Source organism: Candoia aspera, chromosome 3 (genome assembly GCF_035149785.1).
Source record: "Candoia aspera isolate rCanAsp1 chromosome 3, rCanAsp1.hap2, whole genome shotgun sequence".
NCBI lineage: Eukaryota > Metazoa > Chordata > Lepidosauria > Squamata > Boidae > Candoia > Candoia aspera.
In genome coordinates, this window is record NC_086155.1 from 34,687,162 (window position 1) to 34,713,830 (window position 26,669).

The 26,669-nt window shown below is 39.0% G+C and overlaps 1 protein-coding gene across 1 annotated transcript in view; it reads right to left on the reverse strand.

Annotated features, from left to right (window-relative positions):
• LGR6 (leucine rich repeat containing G protein-coupled receptor 6) overlaps positions 1 to 26,669 on the reverse strand; it is a 139,547-nt gene that overhangs the window by 76,552 nt on the left and 36,326 nt on the right. Inside the window, exons 2-3 of the mRNA XM_063299818.1 lie at positions 6,143 to 6,214; positions 545 to 616 (exon numbers count right to left, since the gene is read on the reverse strand). Of these exons, the coding sequence (XP_063155888.1) occupies positions 545 to 616; positions 6,143 to 6,214 (144 nt within the window). The remainder of the gene's footprint in view (positions 1 to 544; positions 617 to 6,142; positions 6,215 to 26,669) is intronic.

Below are 26,669 nucleotides of genomic sequence, written 5' to 3' on the forward strand. Positions count from 1 at the left end.
CAATACAATGTAAGTATCAGGGAAGGAGCGAAATGAGAGAATGAAAGAGTGGTAGCAACGTAATTATAAGCTAGTGATGCTGTTTTAATTCTGGAGTAAGGGCCTACTGGCAATTATTTACTCTCCACATAACATATATTAATCACACCCAGTCAAAGAAGATTAACTTGAAATATATTGTTATAAGTGCAGGCAGATGATGAAGCTTGTCATTGTGGAAATCATACAGGTCTGGTTTTTGTGCAGAGGGAGGCACGCTAAAAGCTCTGAACATCCTGTTCACATGGATCCTCCCATGAGCACCACCTGAAAAAGTTGATGAAAGTTCAAATCCCGCTCCTCATATCAAGAATATTTGATAAGTAACATTATTGTGCTGAAGTGCCTGGATGTCTTGGGAGTCTAGATATACATTTATAGTGAGAGAAAGTACACTCACATGACTCACATATACATAAAAAGCTTTCAGGAAGAAAAACTATGGGCCCAAATACAAGTCTAAAGAACAGCAAAGCAGTAGCAGTTAAAAGAAATTGTGACTTACAAAATTTTTAAATTGTAGAGGCCAGAAAATGCTTCTTCTGGAATCTTAGAGAGTTGGTTTCCAGATAGGCGCCTGTAATAAACAGAACAAACAAGGTCAAGATAATATAGCTGAATGTTTAACAGTGCCTTTTGTTAGGAAATATAATGATAGCTTGGAAGTGTCTTCCTATACTTTTCAGCAAGGTAGAGCTGTTATGTGGGGAACCAGAGGTCATTATAGGAGGAAGGATTTTCTGTATAATATAAGCTATCATTGTCCCTTCCTTCCTTCCTTCCTTCCTTCCTTCCTTCCTTCCTTCCTTCCTTCCTTCCTTCCTTCCTTCCTTCCTTCCTTCCTCATATTAATAGCTGCATGAATAGAATATTCATGGCTTTATAGTCCAGATCTTACTGGGACAAATGGGGAATCTTTAAGATAACATTCTTAAGATTAGGAAATTTCATATATCACAAATCATTTTATTGCCAAAGCTAAAGAAAAGACATAGTTTGTTATAGATGGTTTGTTAAAAAGATCTTCCATTTTCAGAGACAATGTTCAGGATCAACATTCAGAGCAGGTTGTCCCTTTTCTTCTCTTCTTATAAGATATCCTTAGAAATTAATTTTGGATCAAAAGGGTCTTTTGCATTCCTCTTGCATTCATTGATATTTACACACTCTGGATTCCCCCAAAGACAATTACAGATGTGTTACACTGATCATCTTCTTCCTGCACACAAAAATATAAATCTCATATCTTATATAGATTTGTATTCTTCTTTAGAGTTTAGAGAAATTATATCTATAATTGCTTCTATAATAAGATCATCTCTTTAACACAAAAAAGCAGTCTTCAACCCATGTTTTTTGCAGAACATTACCAATTGCCTGAATTTTTTGAAATGTTATTTTTGAGAGGGTGACTCATTAAAACTGATATTTTATTCAATTTCTCTATCCTGGTAGAGGCAATGTTTCTGATAAAAAATATTGGAAACAGAAGCTGTGTGCAAATTGGTGCTTATTGCACTTTTTAACCTATATTTGTACCTATTCTTGTATATGTATATGCACACATGCATGCATACATATGTATGCCTTTTCTTCCCAAATTTGGGGATTAGATTTTTTTTCTTAATGATAAAGTTGTACTTTCATGTGTCTGATAAATTTGATTCAGTGGACAGATAAGAAGCTTAATGGAGGAGAGAATGCATAAAATGGATTATGGTGAATGTAACTTTTAGGATTATGGGGTACTTCACATTTAGCTTCTTCAACAGGCATTGAAAATAAACGAGCTGCATGGGTACAATGCATGGATGCAATGGTAGAAATTCTGCATTCTACTCAAACAAGTGGGAGCTCCTTAGGTAATAACTAGGATAATGGCTGAGAAGAAGCATTTGAAACCACCACCACCCCCTTGGGAAGCTTAACAGTATTTCAGGAAACTCTATCACTGTCTGGTATAGATATTGGAAGAATGGAAAAACTGCTCCCTGTAAAGGACATTATCAATTAAGACAGGAAATGTGACACCTGGAAAGAGCATTCAGAGCAGAGCATAGGAGTATGCTTGCCTATATGTATGAAGATAGTTGGAAAACAAGATAGACATTTTTTCACAAAAATACATGTTGTTTACAAGAGCAGCTACAAGCAGAAACATCCCAGGAAACTATAGTTAAACATACAGTATGTTCTGAACATTAAGAGAAAACAGGCAAGAAATGAAGCTTCAAAGGGGGTCTCCCCTTAAAAGGAAGGGAACAGCACTTGAATCAGGAGTGAATAATTTCATATATAATGAATTATACAAGGAATAGTAGTTGTTCTTTTAGTCTCTAGTGCAGCATTTCTCAACCTTAGCAACTTTAAGACATGTAGATTTCAACTCCCAGAATTCTCCAGCTAGCCATGTAGTAGATGGATCTTGAGGTGTGCACCTTATGTATATGCTTGCAGCACAAGCCAACAGAATGGAGCAGCTAAGCCAGTGAAGCTGTCAACACTGGCTTCCATTCCCTATCATGAATCACTGACTGCTTAGCCTTGTGCATTTTGGCATAATAGCATTCATTGCTCCTGCTGACACCTCCATTGCATTCTCAGTCCTTCTTGTCAATCAACAAAACCTACATCTGCCTAATTCATAGTCTCTTTGCTACCTACAATATACTAACAAACTTCCTTTTGGCTGATGTTTCTAATTAGAGGGGAAAAACCAAAATCATAGTGGATAAAACCATATCTCTTTTGATATAAGGAACAAGTGGATTCCTACATTTTAGGACTACTCTCAACTTTCAGGGCTCCAGCTTTTCCTTCATGCATTTGCCTCATTAGGCATTAAGTCCCATAGAACTCAATGGGGCTTAGTCATAAGTAGGCATGCCTTGGATACTGTGCCATCTTTTCTATGATCAGCTTTCCAAAGGATCTCCATAGAGTATCTGTCACATAGAGCATCACAAAGCCTCATAAGGACAATGGTTTTTCCACACGAAAAAATTAAGAAGAAACTATCCTATCATGCTGAAATTTCAGCCAGCAGCATGGCTAAGAGTTTAATAACATTAAACCTCATTTGTTGAATAGGCCATAATGACAAATCATAATACGTAAGTTCACACATCACACCAAGTCAAAAACAAAGAACTTTATGGATTAAGAGTTAAGTGTGAGTCCAATCAGTATCAGAGTAGTAACTGGACAAGCTTCTTCCTCCAAACTGGCGCCCTGCAATGCAGCACTGGGCTATTAATGTTTCCATCATTTGGTGCCCCCCACATGTCGAGGTGCCTTTGTGCAGTGTAGAACCTGGACACCTGCTTGCAGCAGCCCAGTACAAGCTGCTGGCATCCCCAAAGCAGTGCTTTTGTTTCCTTGTGCCTTTTAGGCTGTGGAGGTAATTCTATCTTCAGTACATAATCATTCAAGTAATTTATGAATTTTCATTATGAGCTATAAACACAGAAGCTTTCTTCTTGGTATCCAGGTTTAGAGATTAGAAAAGCAATTTTTGCTGTGTACACGATCTTCTCTTACTACTGTTGGAGACAACCCATATAGCTGAAGAGTAGACTTACCATATCTAAGCTGCAAAAAGCCAGTCACCCACTAGATGGCAACAAAGAATTAGGATTGTAAATATTTCTTTCTTACCATCTAATGGTTGTCTTGGATTTTGCAAGATCTGGCAGGGATTTCAACATATTCCTTGGAGAAGATAGCAGATGATCATTTTCATAACAGCATATACGGAGATTGATATTGACACTAAATAGGGAGTATTCACTTCAAAATTCTCCTGGAGCAGAGATAAGAGAATTTGCTCTTCCAAATTTGTGCAACTACGTGTACCACTATCAACCATCACTTATAAATATGCTAACCCACAATCAAACAAAGTACATTATGGATTAGCATTAAACATGTGCCAGTTCTTTTAACCACCCATGAACCAAATATTATGACCAGCTAGATGAATCAACTCAAGGTGAATTTCATCATGACATCCACTGATTCTTTTAAAAGAGTTAGGAATGGCTCAAATGGTGCTTTGTTATCATCTGATAAATATAACATCAAGTGATGATCTGCCTGTATTTACCACCAAAAATTAATGGTAAGATTAAAAACCTTAACTTTAAACACTGTCTGCAAACAAAACCAATTCTCACCTTCGGTATGAATAATGACATTTTGAAACTCTTCATAAGAAGTGACAAGAAATTAAATGTTCTACATGGATAAGAAGACCATCAGCATTACTTTTCTGTAAAACTGGAACTAATATTTCTGTCAAAATTTGTTTTATTTTCCTGAGCATTAGGAAAGTGATAAACGTACCAGCATTTGGCTGACATTTTTGTAGGCACATTATATTTTATACTAATCTTAGTCCCTATGCTAAATACAAGGCATGACTTGGTTAAAAAATAGGTTCAACGGTTCTTTTATTTCACAATTTAACATAAAAACACTGCTAGGTCAGACCAAGGCTTATCTACAGTGAGCATCTATAGGAAGTCCACAAGTGAATGTGAGGGTATTATTTCTCTCCAGCTATGATTCCTGGCAACTTCTCTTTAGAAGCAGCCTCCTTCAGATCACTGAGGTTCTCATATTCTCCCAGGTGACTCCTCTCCAAAGGAAGACTCAGTGCTCCTTGAGGAATACCAGTGATTACTTCTGAATGTGTAATATCTCTCAAGTTGCAAAAATTGGGTTGCTAGTTGACCCACTCCTGGAATGGAAATGGCAGGGGATATACAGTATGCTAGGCTAGGCAAAGAAATGCTCACTTGAGAGACACAGCATCTCATCAGTAAAAGTTTTCTCAGGAGTAAGATCCCATTCATAAATAGGAATGTTCAAAGATTGACTTTCAGTTTCAGATTACTGGTTGCTAGAATCAACTGGGTTTGTATAATATGCTAGGCTAAACTCTAATTGGCTACTTGTGGTTAAGTTTATATAACATAGTATACCTTAATTCTCAATCAAGGTTTACTGAATAAACTCAGTTGACATACCCATCTATAAAGTAATCAGTGGGCTGGATTTGTACAACACAATGAACTAAAAAGTTGAATAGTTTGTGTGACAATTTGTTTATGGTTCAGTGTGTTTTATGCATTCTAATTCAGTTAATCATGATCTACTACTATGAAAGGAAAAAGACTATTAACTTTGTCCATGTCAAGCAAAATTCTATAAGGCACTGTCTGCACTCATATGAGATTCTAAGTCATGGCTTGTTTAACTATCATTTACAAAATAAACCACATTTGGTTGTATCCATGGGTTATAGCATCACTGATGCAATGAACATGAATCTGAGTAAACTCCGGGAGACAGTGGAGGACAGGAAGGCCTGGCATGCTATGGTCCATGGGGTCACAAAGGGTCAGACACGACTTAACGACTGAACAACAAAATAGGTTATAAACCATTATTTATTTATCAAATTTCATCACGGCCCATCTCCCCCCAAAAGAGGGAGATTTATATTAATTTATACATTACAGTGGCTGCCTAAGCCAAAGAGCAAGTGGCATTTAGTGGTGTTTCACAAATTCAGGTTATGTATTCCCCCTTGTTCACATTTTCTAAATAAAACCCAAATATTTAATATCTTGTTTTTTGTTTTTGTTTTGTTTCTGTATTTCCCCTGTTTTGCAAGATCATATATAAGATAAAGCAACCAGAATGTACAAACAACATTCTTAAGGTGGCTGGGGAATTCTGGAAGTTGAAGTCCACACATCTTAAAATTGCTGAATTCGAGAAATACTACTTTAAATAAAAGCTTTGCCCTGTAGAGGGCTATTCCTATTCAAAATACTGGAAGCATTATAGCAATGTTGATTTGGATCAGAGAAGAAATATGAGCCCTGTCCAGACAGACTTGGAAAACTTGAATTATTCAAATATTGGGAAGTTAGAGTAAGCATGTAACAAATTCAATATACTGTAGATGTTACAGGAAAAGTTCTACTCTTAAGCAAGTAACTAACTGCTAAGGAAACAAGCACTGAATGTCATGGGTATTATTTAGAGAAGCTTTTAAAAAATGTCAAGGCAATATGTGTTTAGTAATACTTACAATTCTTCCAGAAAATGTAAGTGATGGAAATCTCCAGGCAGCAGTTCACTGATGTTGTTCATACTTAGATCTCTATGAAACAAAAAATAAAAAAGAGCTTAGAATAGTTGTAATATAAGCCACAACCTAGTTAAACTTTGAGAACCAGCTTGGTGTTGTGGTTAAGACATCAGGCTAGAAACTGGGAGACTGTGAGTTCTAGTCCTACTTTCAGCACAAGCCAGAAGGGTGTTCTTGGGCCAGTCACTCTCTTTCAGCCCTCGGAAACAGGCAATGGCAAACCACTTCCAAAAAACCTTGCCACAAAAACTGCAGGGACTGGTCCAGGCAGTCACCAGGAGTCAACACTGACTTGAAGGCACACATACATACGCAAAAGTTAAACTTTTAGACCTTGAATAAGATCCTCATAGTCTTACAAAAATCATCCTAGTTTGGGCTCTACCCATTAATCTGAATACAGGCTGGATTCACATACCATGTGAAGCCAGACTTTTGTAATCCAGAGCTTGTTGAATAAGACAAATCTTACCTACTTGAATAAGCTACAATAGCCTGGTTCATACCTAACCTGGTTCATACCTGGTTCATACTAAGCCATAATGGTCTTGTTCACAATTTCTAGAGCCATTGTGCATTGTTATTATTGGCTGTTTCCATGCTGTTCTTCTGTTGTCTTTAGAGGCTCTCACAGATTGAAAGAGTTCTGTTTTGTCATTTTAAAAATTTTATTATAAAATCAACCTGAAGATTTTGAGCAGTAAGATAGGATAAAATATGCCACAAATAAATAAAACTAAAATCTGTCATCTTCAGGAAATCTCCATTAATTTTTTACCTTGAAATAATTTCGCTACGTTTTCCATACACAGATACAGCCCCTCCAGGATCTACACATTTTAAACCAGGCTTCTAAATAAACACCATGTCAAATGCTTGTTTTGTTTCACAAAACATTTGACTGTTGTGAAACAGTCTGTATTGTACTGTTTACAAAATGTTTGACTTAGTGTGAACCAAAAAAGGAGGGAAACTTTAAACAAACCATGAAGTAGCCTCAAGATGAGATTACATGAGAAGTATATTAAATAATGAGGCATAAAAATTGATCACTCAAGTTTTGTTTCTATCATGTATAAAAGTTATGAATAGTGGAACTAGAAAGACAGACAAAATATGTTATTCGTTTAATATATTCATATAGTGCCCTTCAGCCAGACAGCTCCCAGGCAGCTCACAGCTAAATGCATCAGTGTAAAAGAAAAAGTGCTGCAAGACAAATCCATCACAATAAATCCTTCAATAATACTGTACTTAAAATAGGTAGAAAACAAGCCTGGGGTCAAGATGTACAACTAGGTATCATCAGAATACTGGTGACACCTGACCCCAAACCAACAGATGATCTCACCCAACAATTTCATATAGACATTAAACAGAAGGGGAGAGAAGGTAGAACTGGCAGTCCCCACAAACGAGGGGCCGTGGATTTGATTTCTCCCAACTTGCCAACACTGACTGAAACTGGCCACAGAGAAAGGAAGAGAACCACCACAAAGTGGTGCCTCCCACCCCCAATCCTTGGAGCTGGGCCAAAGGAATACCATGGTGGACAGTATCAAAAGCTACTGAGAGATCAAGGAGCACAAAATGGGCATACCACCCCCGCACCACAGGTCATCGAACAGCATGACCAATGCAGACTCTGTACTAAACCCCAGCCTGAAACCCAACTGAAATGGGTCCAGAAAATCGACTTCCTCCCAGGACCACTATGAAAATGGTCAGACTGCAATCCAGTTTCCACCTCATTCAAGTCAGCCTGTGCACTAACTTTCTGAGCCGACAGATCACCTACTCACAGGGCTTCTACCTTGCCACATTTAAGAGCATTCATGTTATAAGTACCTGTTTCAGAATTTCCACCATCTTAAATGACAGTTAGTGGTAGAGCTGGGGGCCATTCATATACTGATGACATCAACTTCAAACCTATCAGACCTCCCCCAGCTGTTTTATTTAGACAATAAAGAGTATCAGAGACAAAAGAGAGCCTGCAAGACCCAATTGCATAGTAGTCTTAGGCCTAGGACTTTAATAATCAGCCAATCACATAGAGGTGGTATGACTAAAACACCATGCCTATGGTTTTTAACTCATAGTCTATCCAGAAAGATATTACAGGCAGTGAACTAAATGCCACTGATAATAAAATCATGCTCCCCATCTTTCTCCTGCTGTTGCTCAGACCAGAACCCATCCTCTCCAGCAGCCAATACCCAGATAAGCAGGGATTAACACCCGGCAAACAATCAAGCAAAAACAGTACCCTAATCAAGGAACTACCAAGGAGAAAACCACACCCCCACCAACACTAGCAGGGCACAGATACTATATATAAACAGGGAGCAAACCCCACACTCACTAGCACTGATGATGTTACCTAGTTGGGTAATGAAACATCTGCAAGCAAACAACCAAATTCAGAGAGCACCAAGGACTCCAAAGTTGCTCACCCATCAAAACCCAAGGTAGTTTCTATGCCAAATCCTAGTCTGAAAATTCATTGAAATCTCTGGCTAATTAATCTAATCTGAGAATGCCTAGAACTGCTTGGTTACTTCAGCACTTTGCTTAACTAAGGGATATTTTAATCAGTGAATTACAATCCAGGGAGTACTTTGTTTTGTACTCATTCTGTTTCAAGGTGACTGGGGCCACTTCCTCTTGTAGAAAGCGTTAATTATCCTCTAGACTAACTGGTTAATACCCTTCCTTCTGCATGATATTCATCAGCCTTTATAGACAGCTGTATATATATGATAGGCTACATTCCTCCAAATACTTTATCTACTACTGTTACATGCCCTCCCAGGTTCGACTTATAGTCACTCACTCACACACTCACAGCCTGTTGAGGCATGTGAATCTTGTCAGCCCCTCTTGTTTTCTACCTGGGTTTTCCATATAGCTGTGGCTTGAGCAGACAAGACACACAGCCCTGGTCAACAGCCGAGAAATAATTAGGAACACACACAAATCACTTCCAATTGAACACTGAGGGGCAACAGGTTCTTTGTAATACATGGAGATCCAGTGAATTTAAAATAACAGCAAATTTTTACTGGTTGCAATGTACATTTGCTCTTTCTCTCTCACACACACACTCATCCACACTTACCCAGGTCCTTCCCAACTAGGCTGCCAGGCACTAGCTAGAGGGATGGAAGTCTCTAAGTCTGGATCCAAGGACAACTCAAGGAATGGGTGGGCTTTGGGACCCCTTTTATCCCCCAAAGTCCTTGCTTTGTTGATTCACAAGACTGGCAGCTACTTTTGCCTTGTTAATTTACAAGTCTGGTATCTGTTGATGGGATTGGGCGGGTGTTTCCATGTGCTCAGGCCCAACTTCCTTTGTCTGGTTCAGGTGACATTTTCCCTTTGTTTCCTTAACAACTTATTTCCTTCTTATCTACCTCCCCAGTTTGGATCTTTTAGACAAGATTCCTGGCTTTTTGTTCTCTCTGCTTACATGCCTGTGTCATCTCTAGTTATGGCAGCTTCAGCTTAATCTAACACTACATACTAAAGTGTGAAAATCCTCCCACAAGATGATATCCTAGATTCTATATACATAAAATGAACCATGGAATCTTTGGCATCCAAGTTGCAGGAGATGCAAATGCTTTTGTCAAAAGGTCTTCCAAATATAGGAATAAGCCTCCAAAGGTTCTTAAATGTATTCTTTTGGGCTAAGTTGTGGTAGAATGCAATGATGGTGCTGAGATATTATTTCTGTCATTATCCCCAACACAGGGGGACCCAATTTATATACATGCAGAAAGAAGGAAGTGGTATAATGTTCTGTCTATATCCTTTCTTTCATAAATATAATCCAGGATGATGAACAACAGTGCTAAAACAACCAATAACGTATAAATCCTAAACTCAATGAAACCAATTACAGAGCAAATAATGCCACCTGGGTTTGACCATATTGAGATGGAAGGTTATGTTCTATCACTGTAGCTCCATCACTCCACTGATTTCACCATCACAGCAATCTACAGTAATAAAAACAGAGAATTGATGGAGTGAAGGATCCAGAATGTCTCAACTGCTTGAACTATTTCCCCATGGGTTCAACAGCTAGTGATATTATATTACCTGGAAATTCTCCCCAAACCCTTCAGTCAGTCTAGGGCAAATATGGGAAATCTTTGGCCCATGGTTTAAATCAGTCCACTACAAACTTGGAATCTCTGCTTCTCTGACCTTCAGGCCATTGCTGATGCATCTGAAGAAGATCAGTACTTCTAAGGTCATCCATTTCTACTTGCTTTAAGGATGAATTTATTTAATCAGTTTGTTAGCCATTCCGAGTGCTAAGTAATTCTAGGATTAAAATGTGGCTTAAAACAGAAATACAATAACATAAAAAACAGATACGTATGCATATGAAACAATTCCATAAAAACAAAACCCACTCACTGAGGGAAGTTACAAATCCCTCTGCCTGTGGCCTGTTGGAAAAGCCAGGTCTTTATGGCTGTTCAGGAGGGCAGCAGGGTCAGGGCTACTGTATATGGACTTCTGGGAGAGCATGGGTGGCTGCAGAGAAAGCACAAATTCCCAACTTGTATACACTGGGAAGTAAGACAAAGATCTTGGAAACTTGAATCATGTGTGATTCAGAGTTAGACCTCATAATCTACTTGTCCCTCAAGGGGCTCCTTAATTCAAGGGCTTTGAAGTCACCCGCCTCTCATAAACACACTCTTTTACCTTTGCTTTTAGTTATAATTACTTTTATAATTAAAATATAAAAATTATAATTAGTTATAATTTTTCTTCTTTGCCAAAAGTACATTCTCTCACTGGTTTGTGAAGTCCATTGATAGTTTCCTAATTCAACTATATTTTTCTTAGGATACCAGGAGCTACGCTCCAGTTACTTCTCAATGTTCACTTCCTGCATCAGATGCCATGCTTTTTGTAGACACTCATAAACAAATATAACACACTAAATAACACTCTAAGGCAGTGCTGCAACTAGGGGAGGGGGCAACTGGGGCATGTGCCCCAGGCGCTGTGCTGGGGGGGGGAACCAAAATGGGAGTGGAATCCATGTTTGCCCCGGGTGACACAGACCCTAGTTGTGGCCCTGCACTAAGGCCATTTTCACTCATAGTACTTCAGCATGCACACACACATAGCTTTGAGCCACTCCCAAGCCACATGTGCAGTGCAGTTGCTAATGTTATTAATGTGACAATGAAAGGAAAACACAACAAAGGTCCAGCCAATGTAACTGTTAGTCAAATACTTTTTATTTTTGACTGATTTAAGCTGCACATGTGATAATGCCTTAAGACATCACTAAAAAGTCCTCTCTTCTTAGGGGAAAAATTGGAATCTCTGTTTTCCCCATCACAAAGAGAGATCTTAAATAAGAGGCCTTGTAGCAAATGACTGTGCTTCTATCTAAAATTTCCCAGGCCAAGAATTCTGTGGTCCTCTAATAATGAAGTATAGCTTCCAGTTTCCTTCAAAACTAGCTATACTGGCTGGAACTGATAAAAATTAAATTTGAGTAATGTCTGGAAATCAACAGGTTTCCCCACTCCCACTGTAACTGAGGCAAAAAGAGAAAAAAAGAGATGCTCTATGACTCCTGTGCACCAGAAATCTCACGTTTCTGACCTTTCTCTGGGAATGCTGAGAACGGGCTGGAAGCATGGTGTGGTTAAAAAATAATAATTGTTTTGAAACAAAAGAAACAAATAAAAAAAAGCTGATGACAGATCTCTCACACTATGTGTGATTTGGCCCAAAATTGAGAGAAAGGATGCAGAATTAATGAAATTAGCCAACTGTATTAATTTAATGTATAACTACATTTATGTCCTGTCTTTCTCAAAAGAACTAGAAGCAGTGCACATAGCAGTCTACCCTCACTTTAATCTTCAAACAACTCTCTGAAATGAGTTTAGTGCGAAATAATGACTATCCCCAAATCACCCAGTGGTTGCTATGACATTTGTAACTATTCATCCACCCATCCCTATATCTACTTGTGGTGTATATGTTACAATTATCTATTTCAAATTATTTGATTAGAAAAATAATCCTCACAAAATGGTTTACAAGCAATATAAGCCACTGCAAGCAAAAATACTATAAATATTATTTTAAAACACATGAAATAAATTCTATGATTCTTACTACAGCTGCTCCTGTTGTTCCTAATGGTCCTGTAGGAGTGGGGGAATGTCCAGCTGAGCAGATTTCTGGGATGTTTCTCACCTTCCTTCTTTCCTCTCTGTTGGGCATCTTTCTTTATAATGGAGTTTACCAATCCAAGGGACAAACATCTCAGCTCCTGTTGCTTAGTAAGGTTGGGGAGAAGGACTCTCTTGCAGGTCATGCAAGAATCACAAACAGACCTCACAAATTAGTCTAAGAAAAAAATGACAATATAAAGCTCTTTGCAATATAACAGGCCAATATTGTCTGTATTTTCTGGAAAAGTGAATGAATGAAGAATGTTGGTTTTAGGGAAATGCTGCTAGGTGCTTACAGATGAAAAGTTTCAAGCACCATCCCTTAAAAGGCACTGGGCAATTATTTCATCTTTTTCCCCCTAATGGCTTTTCTTTGAAAACACGAATGATAAGAAAGTGGGAAAAAGAAGGAGGCATACAAATGGAGGATGCTATCATCTGAACCCAAGATAAAATTCCATGAATTAGGCAGGGCAATCATGTAATAAGTTTTATCTGGTTGAGGGGCATAATTAGAGTGCTCTGGGCCCCAAGGCAAACTTCTCAGGTGGGGGATCCCCATCTTAACATCAGGCATCAGTTGAAGAGCTAGTGGCTTTATGGGAACAGGCGTATTTTGGTGCATTCAGGGAAGAATGGCAGCAGTGGTGGCTCAGGGTACCCAGATAGCCCTGGCAGGTTGTGTCAGAAGTAGTGCCACCCAATCTGGGCTGCAGATTAAGTATACAAAAATAGACTACTTTTTTTTTTTTGCCGTTCAGTCATGTCCAATCCTCAGCAACTGCCTGGACAAGTCCCTGTAGTTTTCTTGGCAAGATTTCAGAAGTGGTTTGCCATTGCCTGCTTCCTAGGGCTGAGAGAGAATGACTGGCCCAATGTCTCTCAGCTGACTTTCGTGCCTAAGGCAGGACTACAACTTACAGACTCCTGGTTTCTAGCCCATTGCCTTAACCACTAGACCAAACTGGCTCTCTAAACTACCATTAGATGGCAGCAAAGAGTAAACATTTTCTGTATCACACTGCTGCCATCTAGCAGTCACCTAGTTAGTAGGCACTGAAGCTGGCTACCATGCAGCCTATGTCTACCTGCTTCTCTGTCTCCACTTACCAGGCAAATGCCCTAGGCAAATATCTAGGTTCCTTAATAGGTACACACCTGTCCTGCATCATATCACAACCAGGGTTTTTTTTCCTAAGACTTAAAAAAAAAAAACTTGGGCCCCAAAGTGGCCCATACTCTTGCCTTGACTTTATTTACACCACTGTAAGTCCAACTTCAAAATCTGTCATATCAATAAATAAATTTTAAAAATTAAATAATACATTTCCAAAATATGGACCATCACAAATTTAGCATTTATTTTTGTAATATGTATAAAGCAAAGAACAAATTTTTATATTTTGCATAAACTGGGGATTAAGAGATGATGACAACTTTCCATTAAGTCTATGAGTGTTATGCCCTGAATCCTCCACCTCATCTGCTCTCAAACAATCCATGATGTGCCATCAGATTTCACAAGATTATAACTTGCCTTAGGTAACAATCTTTTAAATGATTTTAAAAAAGAAGAAGTTCTAAGCATTTGAATTATCAGGCTAAATTTCCTGTGTAGATATAATCAACTGAATCTGGTCATATTGACTGTTTCTGGAATGCATAAATACATTATTAATCTATAATGAACCTTTATTTCACCCAAATTATTTTACAAAGTTAAAATTCCACAACCAGGCCTCTAGATTGCTTTCAGATGACACAGAATTCAGGGTTTTTCCATATTAAGGTCTGAACACAGGTATGGTCTGAAATGAAGAGTTCAGCAGTTATTTAGCCTTTCTCAGCCATTGCGGAGATCATGTGGAGTTGGATGGTTTCAGTCTAGTGATTCAGAAGTTGCCTAGACATCAAGACAGTTTTCAGCCCTTTATAATAATATTAATGTTTTGTACTTTTGAATGTTTTTAAGGTTGTTTTTATGGTTGTTTTGTACGCTGCCCAGAGTCACATTATGAGAGATGGGTGGCCATATAAATATGATTAATGAATACATGATTAATAAATAAATGAAGCTCAGGTAAGTTTCTTAATTGAAACTAAGTCCATCTCAGATGAGACAGGAATACCAGGACTCCCCACTGCATCACAATAGCCTCTTAAATGTGGTAATTAGAGCTGTGTTTGTCTAGAAAAATGTGTAGCTTTATGTCCTATTTTTGACTTGCTATTAAACTTTCTTAAAAACCAGCAAGTGTTCACTTCGTTGTTTTTGATAAAATGGATCTGACAGTCCTCCTCAAAAAATTTTTTAAAAAAAACCTCACTCTGAATATATTCATTTTGTCAGTGACTGGAATTCCCTCTGTTACATATAAAAAAGTAATCTCCTTCAAGTTGAGTTCATCTGAAGACTTTGTGGTCACACTGACGCTGTTTTCTTGGCACCAATATAGAAGTGGTTTACCACTACCTTCTTTCAGAAATTTAAACTTCTTGGTCTAGACTACAGTTCTAGGATTTCCTAGTGGTCTCATATTCACATACTAAACTGAGCCATCCCTGTTTAGTTTTTCAAGATCGGTCAAGGTCAGCTAAGTGCTGCCACCTGGCAGGGTGTGGTAGTGAAATGGTCTGTGAGAATGTCCTTGAGAGACAGGAAGAGGAAGAGGAGCCACAGACTAGGCAATGGTCAGATAAGAGGCAGCCTAGCCCGCAGAAGGAATGGGGGCGGGGCAAGGATCTCAGAAGGGACCCTCCCCTGTTTCTTTGACTGCAAAGGTAAGTGGGGGGGGGGAGAGATGTACTTTCAGACTTGCAAGATTCTGTTACTGTAACTGTACAATAAAGGTAGTGTTAGTACTCATGGTCGGTGCTTCTTGTCTGGACTACCTTGAAGGGCTGACAGCTAGGCATACTGAAAATTTTAGGACAGATGTTCCATCCAATGATCCTGTTTGCATACTTATTGCATACATCTGGCAATTCAGTACTGCCAGCCCCACTCTGCCTGCTGCAGCCGCCAACTCTACCACCTCTCCCAAACTGCTGCTCTTTTGTACAGATTTCTCAGTTCTGAAACGTATGCAATCTACTGTTCTCTTAGTGCAATATTCTCACCATTGGTGAAATGCTTTGTAATACACAGCCTACTGCCTCAATACTGACAAATATCTACTGTAAACAAGGATGTTTCTCAGCTTCCTCATCCACTCCCCATCTCTCTTCTAAGCACTAAGTCCAGTGGTTCTTCTGCCTGCCTGCCATAATACAGTCAGAAAGAAAGGTGGCAATAATATACAGGGGTGTACAAATCTGTGTTTGGGTTCTGTGGGTGCTCACTATAGTTTGCCAGTCCAAGCTGATTTCAATATATCAGAGTAAGGACAATTGGCTCATCTTGGGATTATTATGAAAAATGACAGGTTGAGTTGGTCATGCAGACATGCAGAACTCGGCAGATCTGGAGTACCAGCTTTTCCATGAAGCTTCAACTGCAAAATAACTAAGACAGGCTAAGAAAAGTCATTAAAGGGTACTTTAATAACTGTATGAAAAGTAGGTTTTGCCTGGCTCTTGCAGAGAATGGGACAGCTTTCTGCAACGATCCTCCACTGCATTTCTAAAAACTTGAGATAGGAGGCTCCCATCATGGCTTCTGGAACTTCACAGAAGTGTACAGAAGCAAATTGTCCATTCCCCAGAGTTTTGGCAGGGCCATACCTCTAATCTCTTGCCAACCCTTGAGGTAGATTGGCAAACAGCAATCTGGTGAAAACAGCAATAACCCCAATACTCATTGGCAGAGCCCACAGTGTTGGGGAGGGTAGCATTCAAACAGTTGCAATTGCCTTCATGTTTCATGCCTTCAATACACTACCAAAATAGGGAGTAAGGAGGCTGAAGGGAAGGTTTGCATATGTTTACAACTCTGCATGCTTAACAGGTGATGACAAGACTTCTCATGATACTTTGCAATGGCAGCTGTGGATTAGTCAATGTGGAAGATGAGTCAATGTGGAATGCATTCTCAGAAGGCATGGGATTGAGAACTAGAGGTAGAAGGCATAAAATTTACACATTTTCTCCTGCAGTGGCTATTATGGACAATGCCCTTCAGTTTTGATATGATTATGAAGGCTGCATGACAGGGTATCATGATGTATGGGCTGGAGCTACATTTATTTTTTAAGGGGTATGAGTCAGTTACTCTGTTGGATGCTTCTGACCCCAACTATGTGGTCTTACTTACCCAAATCTATGTGGTTGCTAGGAGTCAAAAATGACTTGATGGCACATAATCAATCAAACAATCAATCAATCACCCCAACTAATTGTTCCATTGCTTTTCTTCATGCCACCATAGAGAACTCAGCCTTAGCCAGGAGTGGGCAATTTTCTTTTTTTCTTTTTTTGTAGGGCAGTGACAAAGTGGTGGAAGGTGCAATTTCCAAATCATGTTATGGTGTGCTGTATGCCCTCTAACCCCATTTCAAAATCTGCAGTTGTGGTTGTATAATGGATGAGTTTCTTTCTAAAAATTGATCTGGTTTTGGAATATTAGGAGATAATTTGAAAAATTCTGGAAATACTACAGTATTTGATTTTCATGTGGTTCAAAAAGTAGAAGTACACACAGATGGTATTGTAGGTTCATGTCCAACTTGTGAGCTAAGGTTTCTCAAGATCATCCAGTAGGTTTTATAGTTGAACAGGTTCCAGATGGAGGAACTCAGACATTTAACAATGGCAGAATTTATTAGTAAAAATTTTGCACATTCACCAATACACCAGCAAAAAAATCTCAGGCTAAATTTTTGCAAGTTATGCACATGACAAAACTAGGAAAACCACCAGAAAAATATATAAAAAGTTGGTTGGCGAGCCATTTAAATAAGAGTTTCTAACACGTGAACGCCAACAGTATACAGTAGTTACCATACTGTCATTGACTTTGTTTATATTGACCAGTATTTATATTGCTTGTACTTCAGATATACCACAATGATCTTTACTTTTATAAGATAAAAATCTAGATACTTCTTTTTAAAAAGCTGCAAAACCTCCAATAGTACTTTCAGTTCATCCCAGTTCTCAAATTTATATCATTAAATAAGTTCATTTTTTTCTCACAATGCTATTTGAACCGTAAACTTCCCTGTTGGAAGGATTCCTAGGGAGGTATGGGGACAATGGGGCAGGACCAAAGGGTCTTCTGTACTCAACTGATCTGTGGGAAGAATTACAGTGCATTATTTTTTAATATAGTTTACTATGATGATGACTGGAGAATTCTGGGAGGAGTTTGTTCTAACATTAACCCTAACCCTAACCCTAACCCTAACCCAAACCTTGCTCAAGCACTAAAAACCTGCATATCTTATTCAAGTATGAGGAGGAGACAATAATTCTCTCATAGGTGTGAAATACTCCAGATCTTAACACTCCAGAATGATTTATATTGAGAAAAGGTCTGGCAGCTATCTCAATGAAATGGGATTTTGGTATTTTGCTTCATAAAATATCACAGCATAGCCTAAAATACATTTGCTTTAAAATATAATTGACACAACAGGAAGAGCAGACTGACCACTGAAGCATTATTTAATCTCACAACAGAACAATTCCAATCGGTACTGGGATGGCCAGTGCAAAGACTGTGGAGCTCCTTCAGCTGTAAAAGTGAAAAAGGACCTTTGTCCATCACATAAGCTTCCTTTTTCAGTTTTGCATCTAGCTACCCTCATTATGCAAAATTGAAATACTTTGGCCACATAATGAGAAGACAGGACACCCTGGAGAAGATGCTGATGCTAGGGAGAATGGAAGGCAAAAGGAAGAGGGGCCAACCAAGGGCAAGATGGATAGATGATATTCTAGAGGTGACGGACTCGTCCCTGGGGGAGCTGGGGGTGGTGACAACCAACAGGAAGCTCTGGCGTGGGCTGGTCCATGAAGTCACGAAGAGTCGGAAGCGACTAAACGAATAAACAACAAAACACCCTCATTATGGAGATGCACACCCAGATGGTGTCTGGAAGTCTCACAGAGCCAGATAACATGTCAAGTGTCATGGTTCAGTCAGACAAGAGTGTTATGTTAGAACAATGACCTATCTCAACAGGCAACTATCCTAGGATATTTCCAGACATTTTTTTTAAAAAAACCAAGAAGTTGTGGCAAACTAAAAATTATCATATTATGCATTTGTTTTAAAATGCATCACTTTGGTTGAAAGGTTGCCACATTTTCTAAGCACATAAGCCACCAAAGTTTAGCCTAGTGGTAATAAAAGACTTGATTCAGAGAAAGGCAATTTTCTCACTCCTTGGAACAGTGTTTCTCAACCTTGCTAGCTGGGGAATTCTGGATGTTGAAGTCCACACAACTTCAACTGCCAAGGTTGAGGAACACTGCCCTAGAAGCTGCCATAGAACTGAAGGATTTTGGACAGCACAAACCATCAACTGTGTGAGTGTATGAGAATCAAGGGCATAAAATATCGGAACTGCAGGAGCATTCTAGGAGTAGCCAATTAAAATATACACGTTAATAGCAGCAATATTCTGTTCCATCCAGGTATGCCCCAACATTATGTGAGTCTTGTGAACATAAGTGAACATGAAATAAGATTATCCACTTCTTTGAGCAGGAAAGCTTAACCACTCCACTTCCCTTATGTGAAGGACAGCTCTGCAGTTGCCTTAAACAGATGTGCAGAAATGCCTCAAAAATGCTATTTGAGGGTTCTTTGATCATGCAAAGTGGCCTGCAGAACTTCCCAAAAATGCACCAATTATGTCAAAGCAATTATGGGGTTTCAGACCCAAATAAGGTTCTTAGGTTAGCAAGCCCTATTTGCACAAGATCTAAGGGAATCTTAGTGACAGAATAGCACTGAAGGTCTGAACATCTTTGTTTTGTTCGCTTCCTCCAGCCCACAGAAAAGACCTCTGCTATCTATAATACATGAGGACAATTCCCCCTCCTCCACCCCGACCACCACTTTGCTGGTACTTGTCTCCATGGCTGTTGAAAAGTCATGACAATGATGGCAGCTTCTAAAGCAATGAACACATGCCTCTTGGCCAACCCACCCACAGCAATAAATCTTTTCCCCTTTCTTTTTTCAGTCATCAGCAAGCCTGCCCATTGTCTGGCAACTCGGCTTCCTGCCCCGCCATAAATGGGAAAACAAACAGCAGGTCTGGGTGGCATCTGATGAACTAGAAGACAGAAAGCATCAAAGAAGGCAAGGAGGGTGGAGACAGATATCAAGAGTCAGTTAGTTTGTAGTTCTGCATCAACCTCCGCTCCCATTCAATCAGTATTTATTCAGCACAGGTAGCCGACAGGTTACCTGGCCCTGTTTGCATCTCTCTCCTCCCCCTCCCGCCTGCCCCCATTGCTCTTTGAAAAGTACAAAAGCTACATACTTAAATAGTTACTCAAATCATTATTCTAGCTGGCCTTTTTTTGCAATATATTAACCATGCAGACTGGTCAGCAAATCAAAAGCTGTCTCGATTTTTTTTTTTTTTGAGGTTGCTGCTTCCTACTTCGTTTCTGAGGAAGTAACCACTTTTTATTATCGTTTTTAACTACTATGTGCATAGTTACATTGTAACTGCATACTCTAAATGTGTATTTATTTATTTTAAATATTTCTCAGACATCGTTAGGTGGCTTATATAGAGAGAAGGATAAAACAATAAAAAGTCCATTGCAACCTACAGGCAATAAAGTTGAAACATGGCTGTGCTATGATGTTTTTAGTTCTTTTTTAAAAAATGTCAAAATTGAGGCAAGACAAACTGTAGACGGCAAGGCATCCTTAAATAACAGGCTGCCTTGTCCTTTGACTTGCCAAGCACCTCTCAAAGGAAGGCAAGAAAGAAGGAGTTCTGTGTCTGATCTTAAAGTCTGGACAGCCCGATGTGGCTGAAGGAGATAGAAAAAGTTAAATTTCCTTTCAGTTCAGTTTGTCTCCTAGAAGAGGTGTCTGCAAGGTCTGGTCAGAAAAATCGCAGTTGTGATGGTGCAATCAAAGTCACACATAAAAACCAGGCAGAGCTTCTATTGCACTATTGTGGCTTCCATCTTGACATTTTTGACCATACTCTGAGATTCCCTTGTCTTCTAATGACCTCATGAACATGTCCATGTACTTTTTTGTGGCCATAAGAAATGGAAGTGCTTTTCTATTGCCTATGGGGCTTTCCATTCAAGTACTAACCATGTCTGAAGTTGCTACCTTTTCAAAATCATCCTAAGTGCTACCACTGAACTGTGCATGGGTGAAATACTCAGCACATGAGATATGGGTAAGAAATGTTGCAGTGGCCAGTGCAGCTGATCTGCACTAGGACTCATGTGTTCCAAATATCTCTCCTCTGACACTTGGACAGCTACAGTTAGGCTGACCATATGTCCCATTCTGAATGGGACAGTCCTGTTTTTTTAACATTTCCAGACCGTCCCATCATTTTAATATAAATGTCCATTTTGTCCTGTTTTCTTAAAAACCTTACTTAAAAATTTGAAAGTTCCCTCGAACCTGTCAGAATGCAGTCTGACTTTGAGTGGAAGGAGGGGGAGCTCAGCAGAAATGGCAGGAAAAAAGCCGCAGAGCTCAACCTGGCGGGAAACCTAAAAAGAAAAAAAAACAGGATCAGCTGATAGGCGGTGATCAAAGGGCGAGCCGATTGGCTCCTGCCTTGAAACGGTGGGAAGAAAAGAACATAAAAGCACAGCCAGAGGAAGAATGGCTTGTCAGGGACAACTGTTCACTAGACTCTCCAGCCCAGCCTTGCCTCTCGCAAATGAAGGAATCCGAAGATTCCCAGCCCAAGAAAACCAGAGAAGTTCCTGCCTGCCGATCCAGCCCATCACCCAGCCCTGCCCCATTTTGCCATCCCAGTGTCCCATTTTTGTCTCAAGGAAATATGGTCAGTCTCGCTACAGTATATTCTGCTCCAGTAAAGCTTGTAGACCATCTTCAAATGAAACTCTGCAGAAGCCACTATAGTGCTGAAGCCTGGATATAAATAGGAATAAATAAAATAAATTTTATCTATTTTTGTTGTTTTCATTTCTCTAATTTGCATTTCCAGAACCAGTAAGTAAATGAAAGCTCACTTTATTTTCAGTTTGGAGGGAAAAAATGGAGTGAAACCAAAGCAGATTCATCCATTGCTATTTCAGTACTTTTCTTTATCCAAACAGACTTGCAAGTAGATAGAATGGTATACTCCCAAAGTCATTTTGCATAGGCCTGTCTGTTTCAGCATATTGAAATAGCATAGTAATTCCCTTTATAGTTTTTTTAAAGTCATCAAGCAGCTTAGAGGACATTTTTCCATAATGTGGTTTGGCTGGTTAATCTTGCTGGCACGCTGCTGCCCTCCAGAATTGCCTCATTTTTGGAGAAACAGCACTAGGCAATCTATAGCTGGAAATAGATGGGAAAATATGAGGCTGCCATTTAATTTCTCACTAGTGCTTGCTTCTCTGACATTCTATTACTTGAAACCACAAATATCCAGGGGCTTCAAGGCCAGTGGGTCTCTAATCAACAAGTTAATGTCAAAAATAAAAGTAATCCCACAAATTAACCCACCAAATGAACTGATTGGAAAAATGATTTTTGAACTACGGGTTTAATGATATTATACAGATTCTAATATTCCTGCTCCCTAATTATACAATATTATCTTTTTTTGTGACAATGTAAGCTCTATACATGTCCCCCTCTTTTGCTAATTTAGCAGGCATTTTCCTAATGTGCATTATTAATCGTTTTCAGAAAATCTTATAGAATATCGAGGTGAAGTCAATTTGACTCCAGGTGGCGAGCTGACAGCTCAAATATTTGAATCATCTGCTTCTTTCAGTATCAGCCAGAAGCAAAGGGATTTGGGCAAACATGCAACAAGCAGATCCTTCAAATTTCTCCCCTCCTGTACAGAAGATGTTTTTCTCTTTTTTAAAAATTAGGCAGACAAGAGGCTGGAAATAGTGGGATTTAAAATCTCTCCTCAGCCTCAGATTTAAGATGGAATTTGCAAGATATGGGATTTTCCAGATAACTAAATTGGCACATTTAGTTTAAGATGTGTGGACTTCACTTCCCAGAATTCCAGCTGGCTGGGGAATTCTGGGAATTTGAGTTGAAGTCCACACACTGCTCTAGAGAAATAGAAAAAAGTTAGCAAAGAATTGTGCTAAATTTAGTTTCTTTTTCTCTCGGTTTTAATCTATGGTCATTAGAGTATTGTCACTATATTATTGCCACTATATAACCTCAATCTTTGTTTTATACCGTTTTAAATATCTTTCTATCAGAATTGCATCTACAGTATTTTAGTAGCAGATCAAAATTGTCTGATCAGAACTTTTTATCTTGTTATTTATATGGGATAAAATACTGTTTGAATAGTTCTATATTTCCATCTCCTTTGCCACTGATTGTTTTGCATATGATTATTCAAAGCTAAAAAGGAATTTTCACATTTTCTCTTTTCTTTCTTTTAATAAATTTGGTTTTCTAAATATACCTCAGGTGATTGATCTGTTTCCCAAAAGAGTGAGTGATTTCTCTAATCACACACCTTGAAACAAGAAGGCCAGGAGGTGGCACTATAGAATGAATTTAATTATTTTCATCTTTTTCTTCTTTCACTTGCCCCTAAGTTACACGCTGTGGGAGTCCTATGTACCGTATTTTACATGCCAGACTTAACAGGGAGGACACCAGGTAAAGGCAGCTCCAGGAAGATAGGTGGTAGCAGCAATAACTACCAGCTACCCCAAGGCAGGTAGACAGGGCCAGGGTGTGTTGACCCAAAGGATTCTGGGAAAGGAGGTTAGAGATTTCTGACCTTTTACTCCACAAGCTCAGCTGTACTGCTGCACACCTGCTTTGCTATTAAACTTGACAACTCTCTTTCTGAATTTACCATGGAGTCATATCCAGGGAAGTAAACAAAATACAACAAAGCAGATCTATGTACGCAAATTGCCAGAGAGTGTCAATCCCAGATAGACTGTGGTCTCATTAATGGCATACATAGTTGAGTTTGAACTATTTCTTTAGGCTATTGTATCAATGGGCTGATCCAACATACTCAGGCAGATGAAAATTGAATAGAAGCATATTTTATTCTTCATTAGATTGCTATGTTCTCTTCTCCGACTGTAAAGTTTTTATTTGGTTTCTCACAATATTAGAACTAGGGCCAGTGATAGAACTAAATGCAGGGAGATTCAGGATTAATAAAAGTAAGTACATACATATTTCCTTGTGTTTTAATTAAAATATCACATTAATAAGAATATAAAATTAATGGGAAAGGAAAAGGGGAACAAAAATAAAACTGGGACTACTGATAAAATACGTATTTTAAGGAGAAAAGGATGTTGAGCCTCTATATTCAATAGACCAACCTCAAAAGGCTTTTTTTTAGATTACGGTAATCTGTCAAGAAATCATATGTTAATAAAGGTTAAAAAAAACCCTCTCAAATATGAATAAAACTGTCCGTAATTGAAGAATTATTCAAGATGCTTTTTCAGCTAATGTAATTTCCCACACCTTAATTTAAAAAAAAAAAATCACTGCCAAAAGATGTGGCAGAAGCCTTTGGTAGCTACTCATATAATATTTCTGAATCAAAAAATAAAATATATTAAATACAAACTGATGGGAGTGACAGCAGAAGAGGGATATCCAGATGACTAGCAGATGGCAACAAAAGGATACCAAAAACTCTAGCCAGTGATTATCTAGATTTTAGCAGCCCAGATCTGGTCATCTTAGTTGATTTATACCATCAGATTTCTTCAATCTGTAAATGCCAGAAGCTGCACCTGGTATGCAAATTCAACTGAGTGGTGGTTTCTCCCATAAAGGATTGGATGGAGTACCAGGATAAACAAAAGGAAAGAATTCTTCAGTCATGGTTTTGGTGTCTCCATAAAAAGAGACTCCTGTACTTTGGATCTCCAGACAGGGTTTATGGTTCCGGCCCCAGTGAATGAATTAAACTAATTTTTATCTTTTAGATGTAAAATTTATTATGGTCAAAGACCAGCATGAAACCATAGAAGAGCATTGCAAAACCCTAAGATGTTGCTTCTTAGCAGAGAAAAGTTGAAGATTCTGCAGCAAAGGGTTCCCTCTGGACTTGCCTATGCAGTTCAATTTGCTTTGTCAAAGTGACTTTAAACACATATATATGCACGTGCGTGCGTGCACACACACACATGACAAAATATATCAGTATCACAACAAACCATAAATCATCTGCATGGCAGACTAGAGTGGAAACAACAGATTCTTCATCTACAGAAAAAAAAATCAATGAATCACATACAAGAAAGAATGAAAGAATCTGACAGTATTTCAGAAAGCTGGGTTCATAGTTTCTTGTCTCTCACTCAGCTTGTGTGATGATTGTCATCACACCTTAAATCTTATTCCGTATCTTGGTATTAGCTTTGCCAGGCAACCTCTTTCCCAAACCTATAGCTTGTGAAATGGCCCTCTTTGCAAGAAAATTAAAATAACATCTGCACAAGTCTGACTAGAAACATCTGACTAGAATAATTCACACTCCTGAAGACATGGGATAATGAAGGAGTAATACAACCATTCTTGTTCACGCTCACTATCATCTTCCAGCATCAAAACTGTAGCAGAAGTATAAATAACAGGCTTTCTGCTCAAGAGAACAGTAGCAGCTCCTGACTCCATGTCTCACTCATGAGCTTCCTAGAGGCACCCGGCCAAACCAATTAATATGGTTCTTATTTTCAAAGGTCAATGGTTTTGCTCAGTATTCTTTATTATTTATTTACAAATATTTCTATATAGCCCAACTCCCAAGATGGTATGAGTCAACAGGCTCCCTCAATCCTCTGTGTGTGTGTATGTGTGTGTTTTATTGTATGGCATAGCAGTTTGGCGTTCATGCTGCTTTTTCTTGCTGGGAAATCCTTGTGAGGTCCAGCAGTCAGATGTGTAGACTATTTAGCCATGACAAGTCACGTTGCCTGTGGTGCACCGCAAGTAGGCTAGTCTATATTGCACTGAGTTGGGCTGAGAGAAAGTGACTGGCCCAAGGTCACCCAGCCAGCTTTCATGCCTGAGGCGGGACTGGAACTCACAGATTCCTGGTTTCTAGCCCAGAACCTTAACCACTAGACTAAACTGGCTCTCATCCTATGTGGTAATCCATCATAACTTATCGTCTACTTCATAAATGTAGAATCTTGTACTGCCTATCAGGGTTCAGCATCTGTTCGAAACCGCGCGGCGGGGTGAGCTCCCGTTGCTAGTCCCAGCTCCTGCTCACCTAGCAGTTCGAAAACATGCAAATGTGAGTAGATCAATAGGTACCGCTTCGGCGGGAAGGTAACGGCGTTCCGTGTCGTCATGCTGGCCACATGACCCGGAAGTGTCTAGGACAACGCCGGCTCTAAGGCTTAGAAACGGAGATGAGCACCGCCCCCTAGAGTCGGACTCGACTGGACTTTACGTCAAGGGAAACCTTTACCTTTACCTACTAACCTACTCCATCACTGCTGCATCTTTCATTTTCCTTCATCATTTGTTGCAAAGCAGCCTGCTCAAATGCAAAAGTAACTAAACTATAATAATACAATGGGGGGAAAAGTATTGTGATCTAAAATTTAAAAATAAATGCATTAAAAAATAAAAATAACAGAATTCATTAAAAGCAGCAATAAAACCAACTGCTAAAGGAATTGGAGACTAAAAAGGGCGGATATTTCATTAAGTGGGTGCCAGCACTGAAGAGGTCCTTCCTCTAGCCAGTATGTAGGTAGCTGAAAAATGACCTGATTCTTAGATTACAGATAGTTTCATCTGGAGAAGGCATTCCTTGAAGCCTACCTGTTCCAAGACTTCTAGGACTTTCAAAGTCAAAGCCAGCATTTCATATTGTGTCTGGAATAAAACATTGCAGGTACCAGTATACAAATCCTTAAGAACGAGGAAATATATTCAGATTAGAGTACTCATTTTGCTTGCTGTATTCTTACATTGAAGCCACAAGCAACATGGATCCAGAATTATAACTCCGTGGACTAATGAAATAAACCCCTAGTGAGTACATCTGTGCATTGGCATTTGAATGATATAGTGGAGAATTGCTCATTCACTCATTACAGGAGCAAAGACATTCCACAAGATACGTCATATGCTACCTATAGAGGAGAAA